Source organism: Xylocopa sonorina, chromosome 7, assembly GCF_050948175.1.
Source record: "Xylocopa sonorina isolate GNS202 chromosome 7, iyXylSono1_principal, whole genome shotgun sequence".
Classification (NCBI taxonomy): Eukaryota; Metazoa; Arthropoda; class Insecta; order Hymenoptera; family Apidae; genus Xylocopa; species Xylocopa sonorina.
This window is the reverse complement of record NC_135199.1, coordinates 7338369-7364571: the sequence shown is the minus strand read 5'-3', so window position 1 is coordinate 7364571 and position 26203 is coordinate 7338369. Positions and strand designations below refer to the sequence as shown.

The 26203-nt window shown below is 49.8% G+C and overlaps 1 protein-coding gene across 1 annotated transcript in view; it reads left to right on the top strand.

Annotated features, from left to right (window-relative positions):
• LOC143425529 (uncharacterized) overlaps positions 1-24384 on the top strand; it is a 35526-nt gene extending 11142 nt beyond the window's left edge. The window contains exons 2-10 of the mRNA XM_076898414.1: positions 20948-21308; positions 21440-21724; positions 21811-22084; positions 22246-22450; positions 22573-22757; positions 23084-23279; positions 23454-23666; positions 23748-23978; positions 24064-24384. Of these exons, the coding sequence (XP_076754529.1) occupies positions 20948-21308; positions 21440-21724; positions 21811-22084; positions 22246-22450; positions 22573-22757; positions 23084-23279; positions 23454-23666; positions 23748-23978; positions 24064-24236 (2123 nt within the window). The 3' untranslated portion in view covers positions 24237-24384. The remainder of the gene's footprint in view (positions 1-20947; positions 21309-21439; positions 21725-21810; positions 22085-22245; positions 22451-22572; positions 22758-23083; positions 23280-23453; positions 23667-23747; positions 23979-24063) is intronic.
• Positions 24385-26203: the final 1819 nt, after the last annotated feature.

Sequence of the window (26203 nt, the reverse complement as noted above, 5' to 3'; positions counted from 1 at the left end):
CCATCGTTCCAGCGAGTTGATATGTCAAAGTGCACGTCTCAATCCACCCCGTCGCAATTTTTGCGCGCATCTTCCGCCCCGCTTCTGTCCACGTGGGACTAAAAATTTCGTGAACCACGCGTCCTCGTACCGCGATGCCGTAACCGGCCAGTCGAGATTTCTTTTTCGCTCGCTACGAACTCGAAAGTTCGGTTCAAATGGGCGGACCATCGGGTAAAAGTATTATTGTTGCGGTCAGCTGGAGGTAGAGCAGCTACGCTTTGGTATTTTCGCGCGATTTCTTGCGCCCTTCTTTCTTAGAACGGTACCATTTCGTCGCAGATAGCGGAGGTGCCTCGATCTTACTTGCGAGCGATTTTGTTCATCGGCTACTTTGCTTGCGAATTACTCGGCTCGCGGATTGCCTTGTTCAAGTGCCGTTTCGTACGCGAACTATTGGCACGGAAAGATCTCGAGGCAGGGACTGAAGGGAATTTAGTCTTTCCTATAAAATCCAATCCACCGTATTAACGTATTGTTATACAGGCTGGAATGTATTCTCATTGAAGTATTTTTATCATGGTCGCCTTTCCTGTATGCATACGATCGCACGATCATTTATCGCGATTAAACGGAAATTCTATTGTGGCGTAACGAAGTGGACACGACGACTTCAAGGTATAATACCTCGCAATCAATCCAGCCGATAGTAGGTTGAATCCTGCTGATATATCTGATTCAATTCCCTGGTCGCATACGCAGATACGCGTATGATTGATATTCAAGAACTGTCCGGCGAGATGGCCGGTGTGAGCGACAACTCAATCGTGGGATTAATTTATCACAGCCTGCGAGACACCTCGCGGGCATTCTTATCCGAACCCAATTTCCCCTGATCAAAGGAACAAATAATCCTTCGAGTAACCTTAATCGCACGAGTATCCAGGAACTAACAGTAACTATCGTTAACTACGTGCATTCGTTCGACCGCTTTGGACGGACCTTGTCGAAAAAGAGGAGAGATTTACGAGCCGCCTCGATCGCTACGTTAGCGAGAGTATCCACGATTGTGGAAAAACGGCACTCTAATTGTTACAGCGTTTCTTTGCACGCACAACGGCTCGCAGCGGAGGTCCACCACTCCCGATGTCACGCGAGTGCAGTTACACTCGCCAGCCGTTTAACTTTCTCCCAAGATGTAAGAAATTTGACCGATGGAATTAACGGTCGGATGAAAAGAAGAACGAGGCGGCGAAAAGATACTCCGGGCGAAATGTTCTTTCACTTTCTCGCTTTTAATCTCTTTCTATATATATGTACATACGTTTCACTGGATTTCCGTTCACGATTCGCTAAATACAATAAAACAGTCGAATTCATAGAAACTTCGAGGGATAGAATAATTTTACTTGGCGTTACAGATCCGTCGTAGAGAACGGTCCCATCGATCGATACGATCTAGCTTTCGTCGCGTGGATGGCCGCCGCCAGCGATTTCTACCGCATCTAATGGCTGGTCTCGTTAAAAAACGCACGCGTTGATAGGATCGCGGCGACACTAACGAAGCGCGTTAACTAACGTACCACCATCCTGGTGAAAAGGGATTTGTCACACGCGGCGCGGCACGCAAGCGTGCAAAACGCGCGAGCTGTTCAGCTGTTCAGCTCGCCGCGAGCGTCTCGCGTTCGCGTTTATTCAGATTGATACGCGTTCGCACGTGAGAGACCGCGGTGATTACTACCCGCTCGATACCATCGTTGACGCCGCTTGCGACACGTCACGTCTTCGTATCGGGACTCCGTGTAATCGTCCGACAATTATGCCAGCGATATCAATGAGATCATAATTACGGTAACGATCATCTTAAGCAACAGCATGACGACTACGCGCTGCCTGACTCGCTGGAAGCGGCTCAATCGCATCGATACTTGTCGTCGATGTCGATGAAGCTTCCACGAAGCGTTTTACTTTACTGGGTCGAGTCGAGGCGCGAGAAAGACCGCTGAAAGCAAAATTAATAGCGCGCGCAAGAGAAAAGTGAAAAGCGAATGAAAAATTCAGTTCTGATTAATTTCTCGATCTCGCAGACGGAACTGCTCGACCTCTTTCTCCGTTCGCTCAGCGTAACAGGGGTAATCGTCAGAGAGTCAGCGACGCGCGAAACACGTCCAGTTTCGCGGCAGCTTCAGCATTGCACCCGGTGATCTTGCATTCCTGGGAGCTGATTATTGCGTCTATACGCCTGACATGACGTGACACGCCGGAACGTGACGTGCTCTCGCAGGCGATAACTCTATATCGTTCAAGAGGAGCAGGAAAGCGAAGACAAGCCAGTCAGGACTTTCTCGCGCGGCGCTTCCAGTCTGATAGCGTTTTCATTTTTCCGATCGACGATTAAACTCGTTCGCGCTGCATCCGCCGTCGACTGTTCCCGCACCGACAGCCCGTTTAATTTGAATCGGTGATTATCATTTGTAACGAGGAGCACTGCGCGCTGAAAAGAGTCGAAGCAATTCAATATGGGCCTATTACCGCGGACGTAGATCGGAGTAAGAGCGATAGCTATTGACAATGATCGATGACTGGCACGCGAGGCCGGGAAAATTAGCGTTTTTTGACACTTTTTGCTTTTCTTTTCGTTTGTAACTGCGTGCGGGTTAGCGGCAATCAGTTTTCAATTAGAGGGAAACCCGCGGACGAATAGATAATTTGCTGGATAAGCAAGCCAATCGTTCGCCGTGCGAAGACTCGAAATACCACCGTCGACATTTTTAGAAAGGACTCGCGATGGACTTTGTGTTACTTCGAACGTCAGCTTGCCTCAAATCTAACGCGATATCGGGGGTAATCGCGTGGTTGTCTGGCATTTGGAAAGTTAAGTGTACTGGAATCTCTGAACATTTCTTTTTTGTTTTTTTTTTTTAAGCGGGATCGTACGAAAGATAAAATCGAATGGTTATCAGAAGGTGGAAAGAAGTGTACCTTGTACTTCGAGGAGATATCTCGTAGCGCTGGTGAGAAGTACCGTTCCTTGTACAAGATAACGTTAATTGCGATCCATCGATGTTAGAACGTGGAATCTCCCTGTCGAAATTCAGACGTCAGGATGCAGCCTGTTTTAGAAAGTTCTGCAGTGACGAGTATAAAATACGTCATCGTAGAAAATGTCTGGCTGAGAAACTTGAAGACCCTACATTTAACTTCATTAAACTGTCCGCGCCTCGATTTCAACGGCGGGACAAATATCAGCGATGGAAAAACGTCCGCGCTCCGCAGTTCCTGCTGCAAGTAACGAGTCAGTCGTTAATGCTTAATCAGAGATTCGACGTCTATTCGATAGGTTAAAAGTGAAAAGCCTGCGACTGGCGAAAGTCAACGTATTAGTAGGCGCAAAAATTTCCGCCATTAATCAAAATAATAGCGTGTCGCGTCCTCTATTTAACGTTTTATACTTCCTATCATAAACCACTGGGACGCTGTAACATCAGCATCTACGCGAATGGTTTCTCGTCGATCCTGAATCGACGGCGGATTCCAGAAGTCAAAATGGCGCGATCGAGCCGCGAATGCAACCAAGTAGATGGTGTCGTTTTTAAGCAGACAGCCGCGCGGCGCGCGTGCACGCGTTTAAGTGAAAGAGGTCAGTAGAACCAGACGGCACTTTGCTTTCGATCGTACCTTTGTACGCCTGCGACGCCGTTTTTGAGCCTGAAGAGTCCGATTTCCGGCGACGTGGCACCCTCGACCAGCTTCGCGCAAAGGTAACGAGACGAGGAGGGAGCTGCAGCGTGAAAAAGGTTAAGAAACTTAGCGGCGTAGTCGCAAGGAACGATGCAGCCGTGACTCCAGCGGTTGCCCATTGGCGATAGAGCGGAGAATTTTACCGTCGATTAAACGGCGAAATTGAACGGGATGGAAGGCAATGTTGCTGGCGAAAAGAAAGCGGTGTAATAATAAACCAGCCGTTGCGCAAGCTGCGCTATTCGCAGAATGCGTGTGCCAGCGGGATACTAATCCCGTTCGACGTTAATTGGTGTCGCGTGGCGATCGAAATGGTATCAACGCGAAACGGGGGACCTTTGCGACGGATTAGAAGGAATTTAAGTTCACGAGTGCGGAATGCTCGACTCGCGCCGCTCCGCCTTTCGAACGGGCTTCGTTCACAGCTGCACGATTTTACGCGAAATATTCCACGGCCTTGGCAACCTTCCGCAGCGATCGCGTGGAACACTGCGAACAGCGATACTTGTGCGAGGTTGGATTACATAGGTGCACGAAAACACGATCGTTCGCGGCGTTGTTCGCTCCTGGTTAGTTTAGAATCCAGCGGTGATCGTGTGGAGAGGGGAATGTAACAGGCTGCTGGGTGTTTTACTTGAAAGTAAATATGGAACACGGGTACTTTCGGAATCTCGGGTATTAGCATAGCGATCTATCGGGTTAGAACCGAATAACCTTGCTTTGGTGTCTCCGATATTTATTTCGCTCTCAACTTATTCGTTTCTATCTCGTTTTATTCCAACCTCCCTTTTTATCGTGTCCCGTGATAAGGTATCAGTGAAAGAACGCTTACAGGTGTTTCCAGAGGAATTCCAAGATGGCGGTCGTCGCGGATCGTTGGTGATATTCAGCGGGAAGGGATTCGTGGCGAAATGAAATTTGTTTTATTGCGTTGAACTGCTCATTGAGCTCTCATACACGACTCTTTTCTCATCAAGAATGCGATATTCTCTTCCACGCGTGAATGAACGAGAAAGTGGCACGTCCCGTATACGACCGCGGGCGAAACTACCCAGAAGGATGGAAGTTATCCTTCCGCGTGTAAACCGCGAATGTACGCGCATCGCGTGAGATGATAATCCTCCGATTCGAGAGACGAACGCGCCTCTTAATTCGACGCGGCCACGACTTCTCGCTGCACGCTGATTTGTCATGTTAGTCTGTTTTTGTCCAGATTTGAGGTCACGCGCTCAATTGGTCTGCATACGTGTGAATTACTTGCCGTGGGATCGGTTAATCTCGTTACGTAAATTGAAGGCGCAGGATGCTGGCAGAGTAAATCGTCGGAAAATAACAGTAATTAGCTGCGAAGCATCGTTGGGGATCTCCGTTATTGTTATACAAGGTGATCGCGAAACGTAAAACCAACATCTTCTACCATAATCCAATCCGTCTGGATTTGTTTTAAGCCCAAGCGTTCGATCTCAAATTATACGATATCGATGATTTCCCTCGAAACGCTCCTGTGTACGATTATTACATCACTGTTCCCAAGTTTCCCACACGATCGTGCCGCGTTCGACTAGTTCGGTAACTGGGAATCGTTACCAACAGCGAACTCCTCGACATTGCTTTTACTTTCAGCTCGCCCCGGCCACGCGAAACGTAATCAAATTCCCGTTACGTGCGCTTCTAGCCCGTCGACTTTCATGCTGTATGCCCGCGTTTCACCGGCCTAGACCGTCCTAGATGCGCTCTGTGTCGTTCTCCACGTTGCGTCCCATTTCTCTGCGACGGAGCACGTGCTCGTAAATTCCATCTCCGTTACCCGAGTGCGTCCGTAACGATCGATCGACGTTCTGCTCGTCGATCGTACGCCGCCAGTAGCGGCGAACGAGTCGAGCAAGGGAATCAGTATGCTGCTCGTTCGTTGTTTGACGAGTCGCACGCTTCGTTGACGGCCGCAAGACACGAAAATTTTGGTCAATGACGACACGTGGTCGGCATGAGAAAACTCGCGGCTCGCGTATCTCGTCTCGCCTCGACGAAAGTTGCCGAATACGGAAATTCTGCCTCGTTTCTTGGCCACGCGGTTTTGATGTAACGATCCGCGGGCCAACCTGTGTAACCGGTGCCATATCTCACGCGGAAACGTCGACGAAGAAGAAGCGCGGGACGGACATTGAGTCACTGCTGCGTCTGGTAATATTTAATGCCTCGTGGAACTCGGTTGTGATTTATAAGCGAGAATAAAATCGACAAGAAATCGAGCGTCCGTCGAGAAATCTCTCCGCAGTAAGTACGGTGGATCGTCCAATAATACCCGCGCAATTTTCGAGCCAAGAATAAACGAAGCAAGAAGAGAGAGATATAGTAGGGTATCTTATCGGACGGTGTACTACCTCATCGATTGCCCATTCAATGTTCATTACGATTCAATTAAGCATCAACCAGACCTGCCTTCTAAGGCCTGTACACGACCTGGAAACGGCCGCACGCAAGAACTAAGGTAAATCAGCGTAAATTGATTCAAATGTCTGCAATTGAGACGCATTACGTTCTCATCGATGAATACACGTCGGTAGGAACGAGTTACCCGGCTCGATCTCCCAGGATCGCGCGGAAAGGTTCTCTGAGATCACCTCGAACAGTTTCTGCGGGTTCATTAACGAGATAAGTTTACCGTTAAAGGTTGGGAGGAGACGCGGGACGAGACGCTGGCCGATGGGCGCCGCAAGGGGCCGTCTGGGTACCATCGGGTGCCATCGAGATTAAAACTTTCGTGGATTCTGTGGTTCAGCGAGTTGTCGCAGCGAACGAACGCAGAAAAAGGGGCCTTTCACGTGGCCTCGATCCTTGATACCTGGATCAGAAGAAGGTTCGAGGGAAAACGCGCGCGTTTCGGTAATCAAAGCGCCCGCGCGCCTTCCTTCCGCTCTCGCGGACAATTACCTTCGTTTTGCTCGCCGCTGGAACAAGCGTCGTGAAGAATGGGGCCGAATTGTTTGCACCTTCTTGCCACTGTTCTTGGTTGTAAACTTGCGACGGAATTTCATTCGTACGTGCCACGTCGCATTTGCGTCAACGCGAGACGTTGCGTGGCTCGACCTTGGCGCGATAATTGTATCGTCAGAAATTTGTCAGCTTTTTCAAGAATTATCATTTCAGTCTTCGATCGTACCTCTAAACCTCGCGATACGTTCGATCGATGAGAGAGACTGACGTCACCGGTTAAGCGTTCGCCGAAAGATTCGCAGACGGGTCTGTGCGAAGAAAAGAACTCGTCTACCTAGAGGAATCGTTGAGAAAGAACCTTCGTTTCTCCTGCGCTCGCCACTTCCGACATAGTTACCATAAAGGTACGAAAATTGGTTAAACGGGCGTTGAGAAAGCAGCGGATCGCGAACGTGAATGCGTATAGGAGTAACACGTGCCAACATCGATCTGTTCCCTTCCCGTTAAATCGTTAGGCAACCGTTCAATTTCGATCGATTCCCAAAAATCGGCTCTCGAATCCCTGTGGACCAATCTAACGGGATTATCGGCGTGTAAATAATTCATGAGAGTTGCCAAATCCGCACGGATGTTTCGCTTGTCTCGCTTAATTACGCGAATTCTCTGTGAACCCACCAAAAATCCTCGACGAGGGTGTTCGCTGTACAACACGGGCGTTGCTCTTGAATTTCGACCGGCGAGCTGTATTCAATTAGCCCAGCGTGTCTCGTTCGAGGAGACATCGCGAGCCATCGGACGTTTGGCTCGAAACGTGTACGCCACCTCGCTCGATCAGACCTTAATTAAGTCTCGACGGTACTTCATTAACCATACTCAACTAAACCTGCTTAATTAAACTAATTATCTACACCCAAAGAATTCGCCTTACTCGGTCGCGCGTCCGTAAAAAGATGGTCGACCTTTCGTTCCCCGACGCCCACGCTACGGTTAGCTTGCCTCGTTTCCTTTACCGCTATATTTGTCGAAGAAAATCCGCTTGTCGAGATCAATGAAAGATATTATCAGTCACGATGTATAATAAGTAAAGAATATACAATTATTCTTTGTTACAAGGCTACACATCAGATATAAGATGCGCCAATGAAGCATTGCCTTTTGGGATCGATGTGAAAGGTAAAAGTCGAACTTTTACGTAAAAGTATCCAACAGTGATATACAATTACGTCCCGTATTATAAGCCAAAAACCAGTTATAAACGACGTCGACTTTGTGGTCCGTCAGTGGTCACTTTCTCCAAAATTGTCCCTACCGATCAACCGATAATTTTGGACATCTCTAGATGCTGTCGTTCGAATGCAGTCGCTCGCGTATAAAGTCTGTTTACGAGCCCACAATGGCGTGCATGAGGAATGAAAGGGAGACAGTTAAACGCGAACATGGTGACTTGAAACCATTTTCATCTAATGGTCCCGAATGCGATCGTTTGCTACTTCGTACGCGATTCGAAATGCGATCGTCTCGAGGCCGGTTCGAGGTTCTTGCACCGAGGGAGCTTCGAAGGCGAACGACACCGGGAGCACCTATTAAAAGCGGGTATATTAAGCAAGAGGTGCCCGGTTCTTCGACCGAACTCCTCGTCCGTGCACTTGACATTGGCGGAACCAGTAGGCCATGATTCGTGCACGCGCGGCACTAGTTCGACTGCTTTTCTGCCGGTCGTTCACTGTTCAATGCTATCTTTTATCGGCAAATGAGCCCCGATGGGGCTGGCCAAGGTCAATGCCGAGGATCGGGACCCGCTCGGCTCGAGGGAATCGGCTTTATCGCCTTGCAACCTGTTGGTAACGCAATACACAGGTAAACGCGATACCTGCGGACGAAAACGGACTAGATTTGCAACACTCGACTAAATGCGGTTGTTAACGCTCGCTGCACGTCGTCGGACTCAGACGATCGTGGCTAAGGTTCACAATTTTACTTCGAGCTAATTTAAGATCTCAATTTCTACGAGACCTTTAACTAACGTCCACGTTTTTAGGGGATCGCGCCTTGAATCCTGGTAACGATACAATATTGGACGCACGATAGCGATATATATATAGTGGAGGACGATATGTTTACGATAGCTCGATCGAAACTCCGATTGATTATAGGTAATTTCTATGGTATTTAACCACTAGCGGTCGTGCGCAACGCAAGCGAGACGCAGACTTTATTAAGTTTTATTAGGACGTATTTATAATACCCTCGAGCTCGTCGGCTGGAAGGATTAATGTCGGTTTAGAAAAACCGTCGACATTGCTAGTCATAAACGAAGACTAATAGGCTCCCTGTAAATCACCGTAACGACCGAGTGACTGGTAAATAAAAGCAATCGGCTACCACTACCGATGTATTACCGCATTAAGAAGATCGAGAACGCTTCGACGGGGCTGCTCGAGCGCAATGGAATTAGTATTCGGGATCGGACGTCTGACCGGTAGGGGAACAAGATCCTTGGCATCGAACGATATATCGCCGTGAGCTAGAAGCCACGAGCAAAACGGAAGTCCCGATGCTCGAACGAGATGTGGAAGGCGCAGCTGGATACGGAACCAGCGAACACGAGGTGCTCCTCTCGTAACGGTGAAAACGTAATAGCAAACAGGTACGCACGCAGATCGCGTTCGATACGGCCGGATATCACTCTCTACTTCCGAAGCTCGCGTCCCACGATCGTCGTCGTTACTCTGAAACTGTGTCACGCTTTCTGCGTCACTACTCGGCCAGCGGCGCTGGTTCGTGGCCGATCGTGACAACGGTACCGGCCTTCCGGCTTCGTCGATCGAGCACGATCGAAGCCAACGGGCAAGGAATCGAAGGTGATTCGATGGTTAACCGTTCTGACAGAATCGACGAGCGATTACCAGCGAGTGGAACTAAAATCGACCAGGCTGTCCGCGGTACCGCTTTCAGCGACCACCTCGTCGAGCTAATCGAACGGACGAGATTACATGCTCGTTATGAGAGCGTAATTGAATTTTCCTTCCGGCCATTCGAGCGCGACGTAACACCGTCCGGAGCCGTTAGATCATCGATCTTACGCCACCTCGGCATTTTGCCCTGAATTCGACGCAGCGGCAACCTCGTCGCGGTCCTTATTCGTCGCGGACCGAAAGAACGCGCGCGCACGCTCGTTTTCTTATTTCAACTGGTATACGCGTACCCCGTCGAAGTGCCACTCTATCAATGGTATCGATCAATTTCTCCCGTTAAGTTTCTTCAAGGTAAGGTTAACAGAGTGGACGCATTCTACGAGCGCAAGAAAGTCGATCCACGCGAGCCTCGATGCCGGTTTTTTCGCTGACGGAGGACGAAGAACCGGGGTAACGCGGCTCGTTAAAATCGCGGCGTCGAGCCGCGACGTGTGTTACGTTTCGCCGCAGAATACGCGTCGCGAGGACGTCGATTTCTCGTGACCCAAAAATTTGCAATATCGTTTCTCCCCTTCGACTGGCGGCGGGACGCTTTTTATTCAGCCGAACTGGACTCGATCCAGCAGCGTCGTCCCATCCGCGCGCTCGATCGATCGATCGACGAGTTTTTACACCGCGAATAATCGCTTTTGTCGGTTTTATTCAACGGTGATACTGATTCCCATAAAAGTACAGGCCCCTCTCGTTCGTCCCTCACGAATTCCGTCTTCCGTCCCTTCCGCGTGCGCGTCGACAAAAACGGCACCCCGGTTTTATTCAGCGACGAGACAAATTTCACCGTTAAAGTTCGGGCTCCCTTTCGCCGTTTCCTCTCTCGCGGGTTTCCCCGCGTCCGGTAATTGTGCAAGTGGCACTCAATTTCCAGCGGCGAATCGAAAGTCAATAAAAAAGGACCAGCGTCCGTGACGCAACGTCTTTCTTCTCTTCAGCGCGGTTTCACTCGCGCGAGGGATAGCCGTCCGCGTTTTTCCGTCGATTATCAAGGTCCGTGTGTGAGAAACCGCGGACGAACGGGTACCGGATTCCCGATTCTAATTGGCGAGAAAGCTTTGTCCACCGCTTTTTTATCCCCGTCCCGCGCGCGACCGCCAGATACACCGCTCGAGTTTAATGTCACTTCGCGTCCCACCGGTCTTAAAAAACCGGCCGGCTATTAAATCATGGAAATTCTTCTCCCGTGCACCTCGATGCATAATTGCACGGCCATTCGTCTCTTTACTTTCTACCAGCCGACGCGGGTAACTGGTTCCAGAAATTGAAACCGCTCCTGGAAGAAAGTACAACGAGCGCGGTCGTATATGTACATTGTAATTAATCCGATCGCGGTTCTTTTATCGCGGCAAAGTAATTGTCGCGATCGGAATTCCGTCGTCTTTCGGCTGCATCGACAATTGTTTAATGATACCCACGGTGAGGAGCGACACACTTAAGTCGATCTTGTTTTACGACGATTCCCGCGTCGTTAACGAATTGTCGGACACGAAAGTGTATCGAACGACCGCGTTACGCGCGTAATCACGCAATAAAGCGAATCGCGGTAAAAACGAATTGTCATGCGAACAGCGGCGACAAATTAGGGTGATTCAGACGGTCGACTGGATGACGCAACGCCGATTTTGCACGGGTTTTCGCAACGATCGTCGATCGAGGAATACCTCGCAACAGGCGTAATTCGGGTCTTCGACGATTCCGACGTTCGTATTTGGACACTCGTCAGGATCAATTACCTCGATTCTCGTTACGCTTGACGCAACTCGTCGTCTAGACGATGGGTTCGCGCGATCGTATCCGCGTGCGTTCTATTAAATAATCGTTTGAATGCGACGTAACCTTTGCCCACGGAGATCACGAGCCCTGTCTGGTCTTTGCATAATGCGGACGGACGAATGACGCCGCGGCACGAGGATGATCGTTCCGCGGCTGTGAACGACATCTCGAGGGTTCGTCCGCGCGTATTTCGCAGCCAGCAATCATGATTCACGTATTCCTCGAGCGAGAATAAACCGCGAGTCATCAGCCGGCTGTCTGTCTTGTTAGGAGACGGACGGATGGAAATAAAAGCGCGGACGAGAGAAAGGAACGAGGCACCTCGGAGAGACGCGACGACCTAGACCACTGTCTACGCGCGTCTGTGCATGCCTCTTCAGCCTTGCTCGTTCCGTCGACTGTCGCGTCTCTTCCGACAGCGGCCATTTTCAAACGCGACGCATCATTTTAAATAACATCCCTGTGGAACGTGGTAACTCGAAAACGAGAGCAAAACATCGTGACACGTACCATTAGTTGCGACAGCGATAATGCTGTTAATAGATAGCAATCTTGTATCGCGTGCGAGATAAGAAATTGATTCGCTTCGAGGCGAGATAAACGTCCCGCGGATACAATCTTCCCCCAGAATTTCGTTGAGGCGTATTATTGGTAAGTGCCGCGTTTACGGACGCGATCTAAACGCGAGAACGCTTAGAACCGATTAAGTACCCGCGCGGAAGCTGTTAAAATTTCGTTTCGATTCCTGGTCGGTGAACCTGTTTCTCGCGTGAAAAATTCGATCTGCGCGTGGTGCAACTTTCGATTAGGTTTTCCATGAACTGCATTTCCACCGAGTAAACGGCGAGATGGAATTTTATTAAACGATCCTTGTCGAGGACGCTGTTACGTCGCGAAGCTTGCGCGTCGAAAAACGAGAATCGTCTGCGCGTAACGACGTGAGATTAATTTCGTTTGAACGGTATTTGTTTTAATCGAGGCTTTCTCGACCTGATAAAAACTGATAAACTCTCGGAACGTGTACACCGACGGCGGAGTCGTCGAGCCATTACGTGATTAAACAATGAACGAATAACCTGAAAACGTCCGCGCGAGATCGCGTGCCCGACCGAGGATCGGGGCAAGGAACGTATAAAGTATCTAAATCGTAAAAACGAACCCGTTGCGAGCCTGTCTCCCGAGGAGACTTGTCCGAGTAACGATAAAGAAAAGCAGTTTAAAGCCGGTAAACATAACGGTGGAAGAGTTTACAGCCTCCGCGTTTATGACTCCATTAAAGGAGTACGGTTCCAGCGAGAAACCAGCTTGGTCTCGCGTGAAGGAACAAACGTTCTCGCTGAATGATTAATAAATGAATTATTAGGCGGTTACAGAGGGAAAACATAGCAATGGGACAAAGAACAATATCCGATCGCTAGAAAGTGTAGGGCCTTTTTGATCGTTTTCGATGGGCCGGACGTCGGTGAAACTCGGAGAAAACCAAAAACGAAGATCAGGCTGCTCAAGGAACAATCGAACGCGTACACCTCCGCTCGGATATCGCGGGATCACTTTCATATTTACACGCGTTCGACGCTACCGAGGAGAAACGGAACGGACGTCGAGAGGTGTGGAGACTGATGCGGTTCCATTAAAAAGATCGAGGGACTTTCGAGCGAAGGTGGAGTCGCAATTACACGGAACGATCGTCAGACGAAATTGCTCATTTTGGTCCTCGCGTATCGCTCGCTGAAGCGTAACGAGCGGAGATCCTCGAAGGAGGCGCGATCCGTGACGTTAGTAGGGCGATTTTAACGATAAGATCAGCCGTGAAATTCGTGACACGCGTGAACCGCGATAAGCCTTTCGCTGGCACCAGTTCGCCCCGCCGAATCGTTAATTGGACCGGATTGCGATCGTCCCGTTTACGTGACGAATTTATCGCGGATACCTCGATCGTTTGAAACGCGTACGAGGCACGTCTCGGTGGGAATACCTCGCAGAGGGAGGCAACGCGTGTCACCAGTATGCGGAAACGGGGACGCTGGAAGCTCGTTAAAATCGTTCGCCGTCCTGCACGAAATTTAAATGAGCCGGGTAATCGTTGCGTAATGGTTTACGTTGAATTCTGACTCTGGAAGTTCTTACGGGGACGAGGAGCTGGATTTTAACCTGCGAAACTTTCCTCGACATAAACGGTCTAATTAATCAGCCCGTAATCTCTCCTGGCAAATGAAAGCGTGCGACCAAATGACAAACGATCGATCGGAAACTGCGTTTGCAAAACGCCATGGTGTCCGTTAAATCAACGAGACTGTTTCACAACGTCGCTGGACGCGGCTGTCGATTTGTAAACTCGCTCGCGAGTCAAAGAAAAACATCGCCGGCTAAACAGAATCGTGACGAATCGTACGTGGCAATCTGAACGTAATCCGGAGACCTGGAGAGCACCCGTTCGAGTGGACCGTTATTACATTCATTAGCGCAATCGAGGCGGTGTTTACGCGGCATCGTAACAAGCTCGAGGCGCGATGCAACGCTCCGCGTTGCGCCTTCCCTTCACCTTCTGCCAGCTACGCTCTCCATGGCTGCCGTTTGCACAATACCACGCTTTTGCACAACGCTTGAAGAACGCTTGTCGAGCGTTCCGTAAGATGAGACGAGGACAAGGACAAGGCCAAGTTCACCCGCGGATCATCGCACTTTCTATCTACCGTTCGCGTTCGCCATAGCCGTCGCTTCGCGCAGCATCCTCGTTCGAACGATCCGGGCGCGCTCGTTCACCAACGCTTGCGTATCAACTACGCGACTGGAAACGTTGAGAAGATGTGCACGCCGGTTTTTGCGATATGATAATTCGAGTTTCTAACAGCGATCCCGCGAGCAGATACAAGGAAAAATAGCTGGACGGTACTCTGCGATCTGTCTTTTACGCTTCACGGAGTTAAGTGAAACGTCGAAATGTAAACGGGTCAAGGTGCGCGTCCAAAGGGGGTTGAGTCGCCGCGGTGATTGTCAGACGCTTCTGCGAAATGATCGATGGTTACATCGGTGCATTGTTCGTGCACCGTCGATGTCGCAATATATCTTGTCAGTAATTACCATTATCTAATAGAAAGGAGCGCGAAGGTATAATGTTTACAGTTCGATGCACGAGAGCGTCCCCGTGTTACAGCCATACTGACATTTCGAGCCGCTTGGTCGTCGGCTGGCAAGAACGAGGCCGCGGGACCACGATCAAGGCGCGATATTAAGCGTGCCTCGAGTCAATACCATCTCCCGTTACGCGATCTCCCTCGCTTTTGCTTGAACTTTACCTTTTGCTTGAACTTTCCAGCGACGAGCGACGTTTCGACCACCTCCAACGGCTCGTACGCGGGGCGAGACATCGCGCAGAACTTTGTTGTTACCACGGGGTTCATCGTTTATTCCACGATAATTACTGGAACAACACCCGGCGGCTCTTTGCTAACGTTTTGTTCGCGAAGAAAGAAAAAAAGGAACGTGGCTCGTTACGTCACGGCAGATGATAATTCAATCGTATAATTGTGCGGGAAATAATTTTTGCGATCGCTATCGATACGTAATAAAACGAAACAGTAGTATATCATCGCGCAACACGTCGGATTCCACTCTCACTTCCTTACACGCTCGGTGTTCTATTCGATCTATGCGAACACGGTTACCGCTGGCTGTAGCGTTGATTTACAATGACAGGCACGGAACACTATAAGTAAATCGTGTCTTATCGAGACGAGCGGACGATATTGCATAAACGGTTGCGCCGTCGGCCAATTAGCTAATCAATTAGCGGCGTGTTGGAAAGGATGGAAAGCAGAATTTGTTGCAAAGGGGGGTAACGGAAATTGATGCGGTCGCGTAGAGAACGCGTGAACCGATTCCCCGGCTGTTAATTACGCGTGCGATACCCGCGCGCGCGCCTCGTAACTTTAACTTCGCGTTGTTTTCAATTTCTTAATCGCGCAAAATCGACGCGCGACTTTCCCCCGCGTTGAATCTGGAAAGAGCAGTTTAATGTCTCGTTAGTTCCACGCGAGCGGTACGAGCCGTACGTGCGCCGACCATCCGATAATGTATAATGAAAGGTTAGACACCGAGCCAGTCATTTTCCGTGCACCAGCGCACCCTCGATCGGCGAAGCGCCGCAAAGTTCAGCCGCGCGTGGCCGAGGGGAGGACAAACTTCGGTCCCGCGACACGATCGACGTCGCAGGCTTGACATTTAGGCGCTGCCAGCCGATCCTGTTTCGTTTCCTGTGTCCCAGTTCGACGTCCCGATTGTCTCGAAGGATACACGGGCCCCACGGGCCGTGCGAAACGGATCGATCACGGACGAGAACAAAGGGCGCGTGCAAATTGCGGCAACGGGCGAGTAACAGCCGTAGGTGCGATTCGAGAGTTTCGAGCGTGGACCCAATGAGAGATTACCTTATATCGATCTGACGTGAAAGAATTGCACAAGTGAGACATTAATCTGGCAGGAAGCGGTGCAACCCTTTCTCCGAACACGTCGTTCTCTCGGTGCGATACTCATTAGGAGCGTTACACGTGCAAAGTACACATCGTTACGCGCGATATTGACCTGTCAGACGCCGAAATAAAAGTGAAAGCTAGGCGTTTATTAATCGGGAACCGTTCTGCACTTCTCCTCTCGTTGATATCCCTCTGCGCCCGTCAAATTATCCGCCAATTAACAACTGACAAAGTATCCAAAACGGTAACCGATATTGATCGCATAACTTTGGAATTACACCTCCTTAAGGATCTGATTACGAACGTCTCGAGGTTATATAAAGATATAAAAGTTCCCTCGAAAGGTATCTCGAAGGCACCCTCTCTTAATTCCTTCGACCAGTCTGCGAAATCCTGACCCACGTCACTTGAATCTCGACGTTCTCATTTACGACGCGTCCAATTTCTGTGGATGCAAATCAGAGTCCTGGAATATATATATATATATATATCTTTCAGCGTTTCAATCTCGTTCCCCATTCCTGCGCGACCAACCCCTAATCCGACGACCACTTATAGCACCGCGCCAGTCCAATTTCCGTACCTAATCCGAATCCTTTGATCGCTCGCATCGATTCATCGTCCTTTTACGCAATCGTACGAACCGAGAATCACGACGTTGCCTCATCGCGTCGCGAAACGCATCCGCGTGGCACAGTTTCCACCCAGACGACGTAGGTGGACATTTTAACCTGTCCTCTAACTCGGTCCCGCCATAGACAGGCGGTGCGCCATTACATAAACCGCGTTCCCTACTGCACCGCGGCGTCTATTACGTAAAACTATGAAAATTATATAATGAAACGCGATCCATGAGACATCGGATGATGACACATCGACTGGAGATCCGTCATTAGAGGTAGCGCGCGGAATACAGTGAAAGTCCATCGCGCGGGGTGATGTCGCGCTTCAGACGTCGTTTCGACCACTCGCTCGTGCGTTTCTAACGATAAGTCGGCATCGTTTAAAGACAATTCAGACGATTCGAGTTTGACGTTTCCTTAACGCGTGCCATTCGTTACTGTCCTTACGGGAAGCGTCGCTGCCAGCGAGATTCGAGGTGTTTCCAAATACTAATCAAAGTGATGGTCGCGCACGTCCATTTGCCGGCGCTTTCTACTCTTTTATCCATTAGAAATGGGCATGTATATTTAGGCTGGCTGGTTCTCGTACCGTTAAATGGCGAATCTCGTCTCGAGATCTAGAACCGCAGCTTCTCACAGCGAATTCCATCCTTTTCCGTGTTTACCCAGCGGTTACTCGAAGATAGAAGAATGGACGTTTACGATACTCAATTATCTGCACAGTCGCTAATGGTTTCCTGGCTGCGCAACAATGCTCGCATCGAGGAAGCGAATCGACTAATACGATAAGTTTACATAGAATCGTATCTAAGCGCAGATACCAAGCACTTTGCGTTCGACTGCGGTAAAATCAGAAGAGATTCGGGATCTCTGACAGTGGTAAATCCTAATCCGCATCCTTTTCTTCTCTACCCGTTCGGTTAGGTAACCGAACGGTTTACGAAATGTCGGTGGGATCGAAGGCGTGGCAAAAAAATTCACTTCATTTACGCTTCTCTCTACAATTTAACGGGTCCTTTTTCCGCGAGCAAAAATTCATCGCGACTCGAAGCGTCGATTGCGAAATACTTGCTCGGATACTTCGTCAACGAGGAATACTCGTACGATAAATCGGTTTACGTATGCACCAATTATTGCAGCTGGAACGCAGCGAGATTGTACCGATTAATTAACGCGGGAGTGCTGAAACGGCTGACGTGAAAACGGAGAATTTTTGCCCTTACCTAATAGCGAGCCGCGGCGCATGCTAATGAAAACCAGCGCGAGGAATAAAGTAATTAACGAACGTTGCGTTTCGGTCCCTGGTGATCCGTGCTTCACCTCGAGCCGGAAACGGGCCGGCTTCCTTCGACGGCTACCAAATCGGCGAGACCGCGCGAAACCGATTGAACTTTATTAAGGAACCGGAGACCCTCTGAGGAAACTTCTCTAACGACCGCCGCGACCGTTCACGAGGAAACGTTGCAAAACGCGTCGATCGAGCGCCGATTCGCTCGTACGCTCTGGTGAAGAAATGTCAGCGTCGACCACCATCTGGATACGGGAAACGATCGAGGCTGGACGAAATTTCTAGCATTATCTAACCCGCGATGATTTACGCGGCAAGTACATTTGTTTTCGTGACTTGACAGTTATGGCTGCGGTAATAACGATTCCCGTGGTCACGCCGTCGGACTCGACGGTGTATCGGCTCGATTGGAAACTTTTCTGCGTCTCCGTTAAGTGTTTGGTAATTCGACGAGATTAATTTTTTTGTCGTCGAGCCTGGATGGAAACTGGAAATGGAATGTGCGTGGCTAATGATTGTCGCACTTGTCGTTTTAGGTCGTAGAAGCTTCGTTTGTTTCTCGCGCGATTTTCTCCTGTACACGTGGAATGCCGTGCGAGTGCACTTTATCGAGGTGTTTATCTGAAAACTCGCGTGTGGTACGCTTTAGAAGAATGGTGGCTTCCAAGCTGGGCCCCCGGGCTCGAAGCTTTGCACCGCGGTTGTCTAAGAGGGAGAAAAAAATTCGCATACCAGGCGAGCGGCATAATTCATCCGCGTAGAATTTTTACGTCACGATGTCTGTCGGTTTGCAGGGTCGTAAATAATGCGCGTCCATGCCAGTCGCGGACGAGGTCGACCGCCTGGCGTGCGACTGGATAGAATGGTGAATTACAATACCATAACCCTTTAAGCATACCGTCCATAGCTGCGCAGGGTGGTTAAATATCGAAAACACTTCTTGCCCAGTCTTGTTTCTATATCGAGACAACGGATAATGATCGACTCGATCGTAAATGGCGGAATTACAGTCCGCCTTAGCTTGCTTATTCGACGGCCTACGAATTTCTCGTGATCGACTTCATTTCTCTGATATTAATTGATAATGATCTATTATATAGAAAATCATTGCGTCGCACTGTAATATCCTGCGCCTCGAATCGAGCTGCACGGTCGAGCGCGAAGCATCGACGAGTAAAAATTTCAAATTGATAGCAGAAAGTTGAAGCTGGTATTATTTGAAATGACCGTTTATTAAAATAGCGTAAAACGAGAAAATCGAGGCTCGTTAGCCAAACGTATACTTGTCAAGTATATTATACATTTATCGCGACACGTTTCGTTGCAAAGTACTTCCTTGACTTTCTCTACTTCTACTTGGTATCGTTTTCCTACGTTGAGATACGACGATACGAGCTGGCTGGAAAATCTCACGCGCTATTGATGATTTCGACGCAACAGCGGGACGAACACGGCGGGACAAGCGCGCTCTTGTTTCTGATCTCCATTGGACGTACGTTATCCGAGGTCAACGCTGCACGATCGCGTCCACGTCTCCCATTCAGAACGCTGCGCAATCCGAAATTCCTGCGGATTTTTTTCGACGATCTCGCGCGTTCCTGATCTTTTTTCCCGCCGCGACGGAACCGGTTTGCAAGGAGTCATCGAGCCGGCAGACAGTGCGCGCACGCTGGAAATTGATCGGCGCCTCGCGCGTTTATTTACAGACGATGACGACGGAAATGATTTTTTGGTGCGTGGGAACATTCTCGACGCCGCCACGACGAAATACGATTCGCAATGAGGAAGGAGTTTCCTTCCAGGGAGTTCGTGGATCCTCTTCGAACGCGTTCCTCTCTGAACGCCGCGGATCTTACGAATTACAACCCCCTCGTTCGATCTCAGAAACGTATCTTTAACGAAGACGCAAATAGGAGATAAGGATAGAAGTTTTTTAATTGAAAGATCGACGAAGAACGGTAACAAAGGCGTTTCGCAATAGCAAAACCATTCTGACGCTAATATTTCATATAGACGCAATCGAACGAGATCGAAACAGGGGTCGAAGCGAAATTCCAAGTAATAATGAAAGAAAAGTAAATTCCAAGTGCGAAGGCGTGCCCGTAATTGGCTCCTCGAACGGCCACGGGCCGTGGCATCTGCGTTGTGAAAATCGCCCGCAGAATTCACTCGAGCGTCTCGGTAATTAAGGGGAAAAGTGCACCGCTAGCCAGCCGCTAATGTGACCATCAAACGAATCGCACTATTCGCACCGCGGCGCGGATTCTTTTCGTTTTTTTGGCTCGCGATCGAGACTCGCATCGTGGCAGTCGTAATTAATGAGTTAATTGCCATTAACCCCGACCGTCTGTTATCCTATCGAGCAACGATACGATCGAGGTTCGATTTCAAGCACGGACACCTCGTCCTTCACGACGTTCAGCTCCCCAACGAAGGCGTACCCGCGACTGGAAGTCGAATTTCTCGTATCATCTGAATTTCTCCTCTCGCGCGCTTTCGCGGAGTGTCGGCTCGTCGAGCACGCCCGTCTGAACGGTCGTTTTTACATCTGCGAACGCGGATTAAAAGTCGGCTGCGCGTTTTAATCGGGGCCATTTTCCCTTATAAATCGAGAATCAGCCTCTATATGCGCGTACACGCGGCACGTGAAACGCCCGGAGAGAACCTTTCGAATTTTTTGCGTGCCGGCTACTTTCCGCGAGTCACGCTAGTTTCATCCTTCGCCCGTAATCGCGGCGCTGAAACGGTATTAGACGCCGTATTGTAGTGCGCGGCGCTACTAATCGCGGCCACTGTTGCTTGCTCTTACATCATTTATACTTACGATGTGCCGTGACGTTAAAACATACGTTTACCACGCTACCAGCGGCAACTAGTGTACCGTTTGACCGCCGTTAATTATCTCAATTCGATACACTGTATCTTGCGCCCAGTTTGTCCCGCGTCCGGGTATTGCGTCACGGTGAAAAAGAATAAACAAGCGTACACCTACCGGATCGTTTGTAGATCGATTTCGCGACTTTACATTCTGCGGTTTCCCCCTAATACCGGTACGCGTGTACCGGAAAAGTATAAGATACCTTCACCCATATCCCGCGACACTTTACCCTCGCCAAAGTGTAATTTCAAGTGGACACGATTTTTCGAACGGCGTACTTTCGCTTTCAGACGGCAGCATCGATCAGACGCCAGCGTCTTCCTTCTGGACGCCCACCGTCAAGACCGGCAACATCTTCACCGATGACAGCACCAACTACTTCGCGTCAGGCCATGGATTGGTACAGACTCATCCGACTGGCAACGTGTTCAGAAGCGGTTTTGGTGGCATCGACAATCTTGGTAGTCGCGGGGTTACCGTGCGACCGCCAAGGTTGAGACCCCTCGATTACAGCGAACGTTCCACCGCTGAATTGCGTCGAAATCCAGCGCTTTCCTCGCCGGATGAGTGCGCCAGAGCCTGCCGTGAAAACGAACCGCCCAGGATATGCTACTATCACTTCACTCTTGAATACTACACCGTCCTTGGAGCGTGAGTACTTCACTTTCATAAGCTATCATTCCTCGCGAATTCTTCGCTGGTAAACGCAACTTCGTATCTCGCGTCTGAAGGAGATCGTTGTTCGTTACACTTGATATATATCGTCTTGTCGCGATTCACAGGGCCTGCCAAATTTGCACCCCCAACGCGACGAACGTCGTCTGGAGCGATTGTCAGTGCGTCCTGGCGGACGGCGTGGAGCGTGGTATACTGACGGCCAATAGAATGATACCTGGACCTAGCATTCAAGTCTGTCAGGGTGACAAGGTCGTCATCGACGTGGAGAACCACATCGAAGGCATGGAGGTTACCATTCACTGGCACGGCGTATGGCAAAGGGGATCCCAATACTACGACGGTGTACCATTCGTAACGCAATGCCCTATTCAGGAAGGCAGCACGTTCAGGTGATACAAAATCTGTCGCAATACGTGTGTACTACGTGTCTTTTCAAGTTTCCTTAACAAATCTCATCGAACGTTCGCAAAAACAGGTACCAATGGATGGCTGCGAACGAGGGCACTCACTTCTGGCACGCTCACACTGGGCTACAAAAGATAGACGGCCTCTACGGAAGCATCGTAATACGTCAACCACCCAGCCAGGACCCTAACAGCAACCTTTACGACTACGACTTGACCACTCACGTTGTTCTGATCAGCGATTGGTTCCACGAGAACGCGGCTGAGCGTTTCCCTGGCCGCCTCGCGGTCAACACAGGCCAAGCTCCCGAGAGTTTACTGATCAATGGAAAGGGACAGTTCAGAGTACGTATATCGCGTTTCTCCTTGTATTCGTGTCAACTCCAAGTAAACCTTACTCGTAAAAGGAAAATCTGCACAGTTCGATCTCTCGAGCCCCGTGGAACAGATCTTAAAGGCAAGCAGAGTCGAGCGCCGTGAATAATCGACGATCTTTACGTTCGCAGGATCCCAACACCGGCTTCATGACGAACACGCCGCTGGAGGTGTTCACCATAACTCCAGGGCGTCGTTATCGTTTCCGACTGATCAACTCCTACGGATCGGTCTGCCCATCGCAAATCACGTTCGAAGGTCACAGCCTAACCATAATCGCGACCGACGGCGAGGCTGTACAGCCGGTCACCGTGGACACGATCATTTCCTTCTCCGGTAAGAGATCTCTCCGTCCCATACGGAGCGCTAATCGGCCCCTCGCTTTAAAGGGGAAAGTGCACTCTCGCGGCGCTTAAATGGTCATAACTTACATGGCCGTAAATTCCGATGATTTGCAGGCGAACGATACGATTTTGTAATTAACGCTGATCAACCGGTTGGAGCATATTGGATCCAAGTTCGTTCTCTAGGCGAGTGTGGTATCCCACGAGCGCAACAGCTAGGCATACTGCGGTACGCCCGTGGTCCGTATCAACCGACAACCACCGCGCCTACTTACGATTTTGGTCTACCGCAGGGTGTTGTAAGTAGAGTCGTAGCTAAAGGATTTTCACTCCCGTTTCAGGCATTTATACCGCGTGCTGTTTCCGAAACGAGAGACCGGCGAGTGCTCGCTCTAAGTATCCAGTTCAAATTAGCGAGCCCTTATTAATTGCTCGCGTCGCGACAGGTGATTACCGTGAAATCTGCCCGCAGACAAATGCGCCGCGTTCGATCGCGATCTTAGAGCGCGAGTAACGGTTGGCTACGGGTAACGCAGAGATCGTTCGATGGTCTGCTTTACCAATAGCGGATAAAAACGCGCGATTTTTACTTGATCGAAGGCACGTTCGTACTCCTCTTCTTCAGGTGTTGAATCCCCTGGACGCGATTTGTAATCGCCAACGGGACGACGCGATCTGCGTGAGCCAGCTGAAGAACGCGCGCCAGGTCGATCAAGGAATCCTCCAGCAGCGTCCGGACGTGAAGATATTCCTGCCGTTCCGTTTCCTCTTCTACAGGCCAGAAGAAGTCTTCCAGCCGCAAACGTATAATCGATTCTTGGGTAAGCGTTCCCGGCTGGGATTACAAAATCACGGCCGGCTGGTAGGAAACGGGCATTGGTTTCTCTCGGAGGATAGCTTCTTTTTCCACCGTTCTGTCGCAAGCATTCATTACCATTCAATCCATTAGGCCAGAATCCGTACCGTTTGTCATTTCGCGTTACGCTTTCCAACAGTCGCCCCGACCGGAGATCACGTAATCTCTCTCGTCGATGAAATCTCGTTCACATTTCCGCCGGCGCCTCCGCTTTCGCAAATCGACGACATCCCGCCCGAGCAGTTTTGCAACGGCGACAACAGGCCAGCCGACTGCGGCGCGAACTGCATGTGCACTCATCAGGTTGATATTCCTCACAACGCTGTCGTCGAAGTGGTCCTCGTCGACGAAGGTACGATGCTCGACTCTTTGACCATCCGTCGATCGACAACGCTCAGAGGTTCGCAGGTTAATTTACTTTTTTTTCTTACAGTACAACAACCGAATCTCTCGCACCCGTTCCATTTGCACGGCTACGCCTTCAACGTGATCGGTATCGGCCGATCGCCCGACAAGAACGTCAAGAAGATCAATCTGAAGCACGCGTTGGATCTCGACAAGAGGGGTCTGCTCAATCGACAGTTCAACTTGCCACCAGCCAAGGACACCATCGCCGTCCCCAACAACGGTTACGTGATCTTCCGGTTCCGCGCTGACAATCCTGGTGAGCGCAGCCCTCGTTCGATACACTCTCGTGTACACGTATTCGTGACTCCATTGTACTTTATTAATACGATTCTGTCTTCCAGGATACTGGTTGTTCCACTGCCACTTCCTGTTCCACATACTCATCGGGATGAACTTGATTCTGCACGTAGGCACGAACGCTGATCTTCCACCGATTCCACCGAACTTCCCAAGATGCGGCGACCATCTACCGCCGATCACGCCGCCATCGATGTCAGCCGGCTCGTATCATTGATCCATCCTGATAGTAGTCAGAGATATCAGAGGCGGTACAAAGCATACGCGATATTCTTAGCCTATTCCTGTAAAGTAGTCACTATGCTGTAGCGAGTCTATTTTGTAAATCTTCCTCTCGCCGGGTCGTTCGTTCGTGAGAGTTCCATGCGAAAGACACCGAGAGAGAGAGAGAGAGAGAGAGAGAGAAAGAGCAAGGGTGAAGAGGGTGTGTTACGATCTTCGGAAGGAACGAGGTGCGCGAGCCAACCGCTGGAAGAGCAACCGGAAGAAAAGAGTTAGAGTCAGATAGCACGTTCGATACTCTGGTTTATTTTTGGTGCCGCGATAGCGATCGTATCCAAGAGACGACGACGATATTTATTACGTCCTGGATGCTTTACTCTGCGGCCAACCATCGTGCGATTTCGACTAGATCAGCGAGGGAAGAGAACGCGACACCGGCGCACGCGGTATAAAGCATCCAGGCGGCTGTCGCAGGGACACGTGAACGTTACTAACATTTGTAACTGTGTGTAAATAATGTAGAAAATAGTCGTTATACATTTTAACGAGACATTAATGGTGGGAGTGTTGTTGGGGTTAAAATATAGCGCGCGAAGGAGGAATCTGCAGAGACAATAATCAGCGGGCAGGCGTTTCAACAGATCGGTAATGGCTAAGAGAGAAAGAAGCCTTGAGGCCCGTACGATCGCAACTGCTGTCTGCTATGCGGAAACTGCGCGATTCGAGCGACGGGAAGCTTCGCTGGATGAAATCACCAGGTTCCTAAAGTGGCCTTAGTTAGGGAAGACGTACGTGCCCGTAACTGCAGCACGCTGCTTTCATCTTCTTCTTCTTCTTCCTCTTCTTCTTCTTCTTGTCAGTATTTCAAGTAGTCACCGGAAACGAAGGGAAGGATAACTTCGGCTGTTACCTAACGCGTGGAGATGAGAGAGGCGAAAAAAGAAAAGAGGAAAATCTAACGAGTATCGGTAGAGGATTAGTGTCAAGGAAAACGGGAGGGGCGCTGAAGAGACGCAGCAGCCGCGGTAGTAAAAGAGCGTTCCATTCGGTATTTCCATTCACCTTTTGCGAAACACGCCGCGCCTGGCCGCGACGTGTACTTCTTCTCCTACTATTTTCCACGACTTGCGATCCCATTCTCACTATTTATTTGCTCACCGCGAAACTTCCAACGAACGTCATCGATTCGATTTTCTCTGTGTCAGACAGCAGGAGAATCGTTTATTGGTAATTCATTAAACTGATATACCGATCAACCACGTCCGAGCTGTGAGTGTATTTTATCCTTGTTCACTCGACCATTTTCCACGCGACGGTTAAATACCCCGTCGTTGCGAAACCCTCCATCGCGACCAATTCCCAGTAGCGCTTAATATGCATATAGTTATTACGTTTACTCATGGTGCCGCCATTTTTTCTATTTTCTATCACAGGTGTAGAGAATACATTCTACTTGCAACTCGTTATTCTAACGCTTATCGTCGCTTAAGCGTTGAGCGATCGTGACTCGGTGCAGCTGCGGTTCGCGAGTCGCGCACGACGAACTCACGTGCACTCTGCCACGCCGCGATAGCGTTTTCCACAGGAAAAATTCCTCCCCCCCTCATCCCTGGTTCGCTGAATTCTGGTTCATCGAGGGTCCTGAACTCTCGCTCGGTTCACCTCGGCGAACGCACTCGATGGAACCATTAAAACACGAAATACTCGATAAAGGGGGACGCGCAGCCACCGATGTTAACGAGACGAGCGTTTTCCTGTACTTACTCGCACGTACTTATACGTAGGATGTTTAGCAGAATTGAAAACTTGTTCTTTTTCTTGTTTTTTTTTTTTTTCAAAGAACGAAGCCTCTGTATTTTATTATTCCGGGTTCTCGTTCCGTTTTAGCCGCAGTAATCACCCCTTAAAAGTTTCCGCCAACAATTTCCGAGCATCCTGTGTGTACGTAGGTGGTTGGTGTCG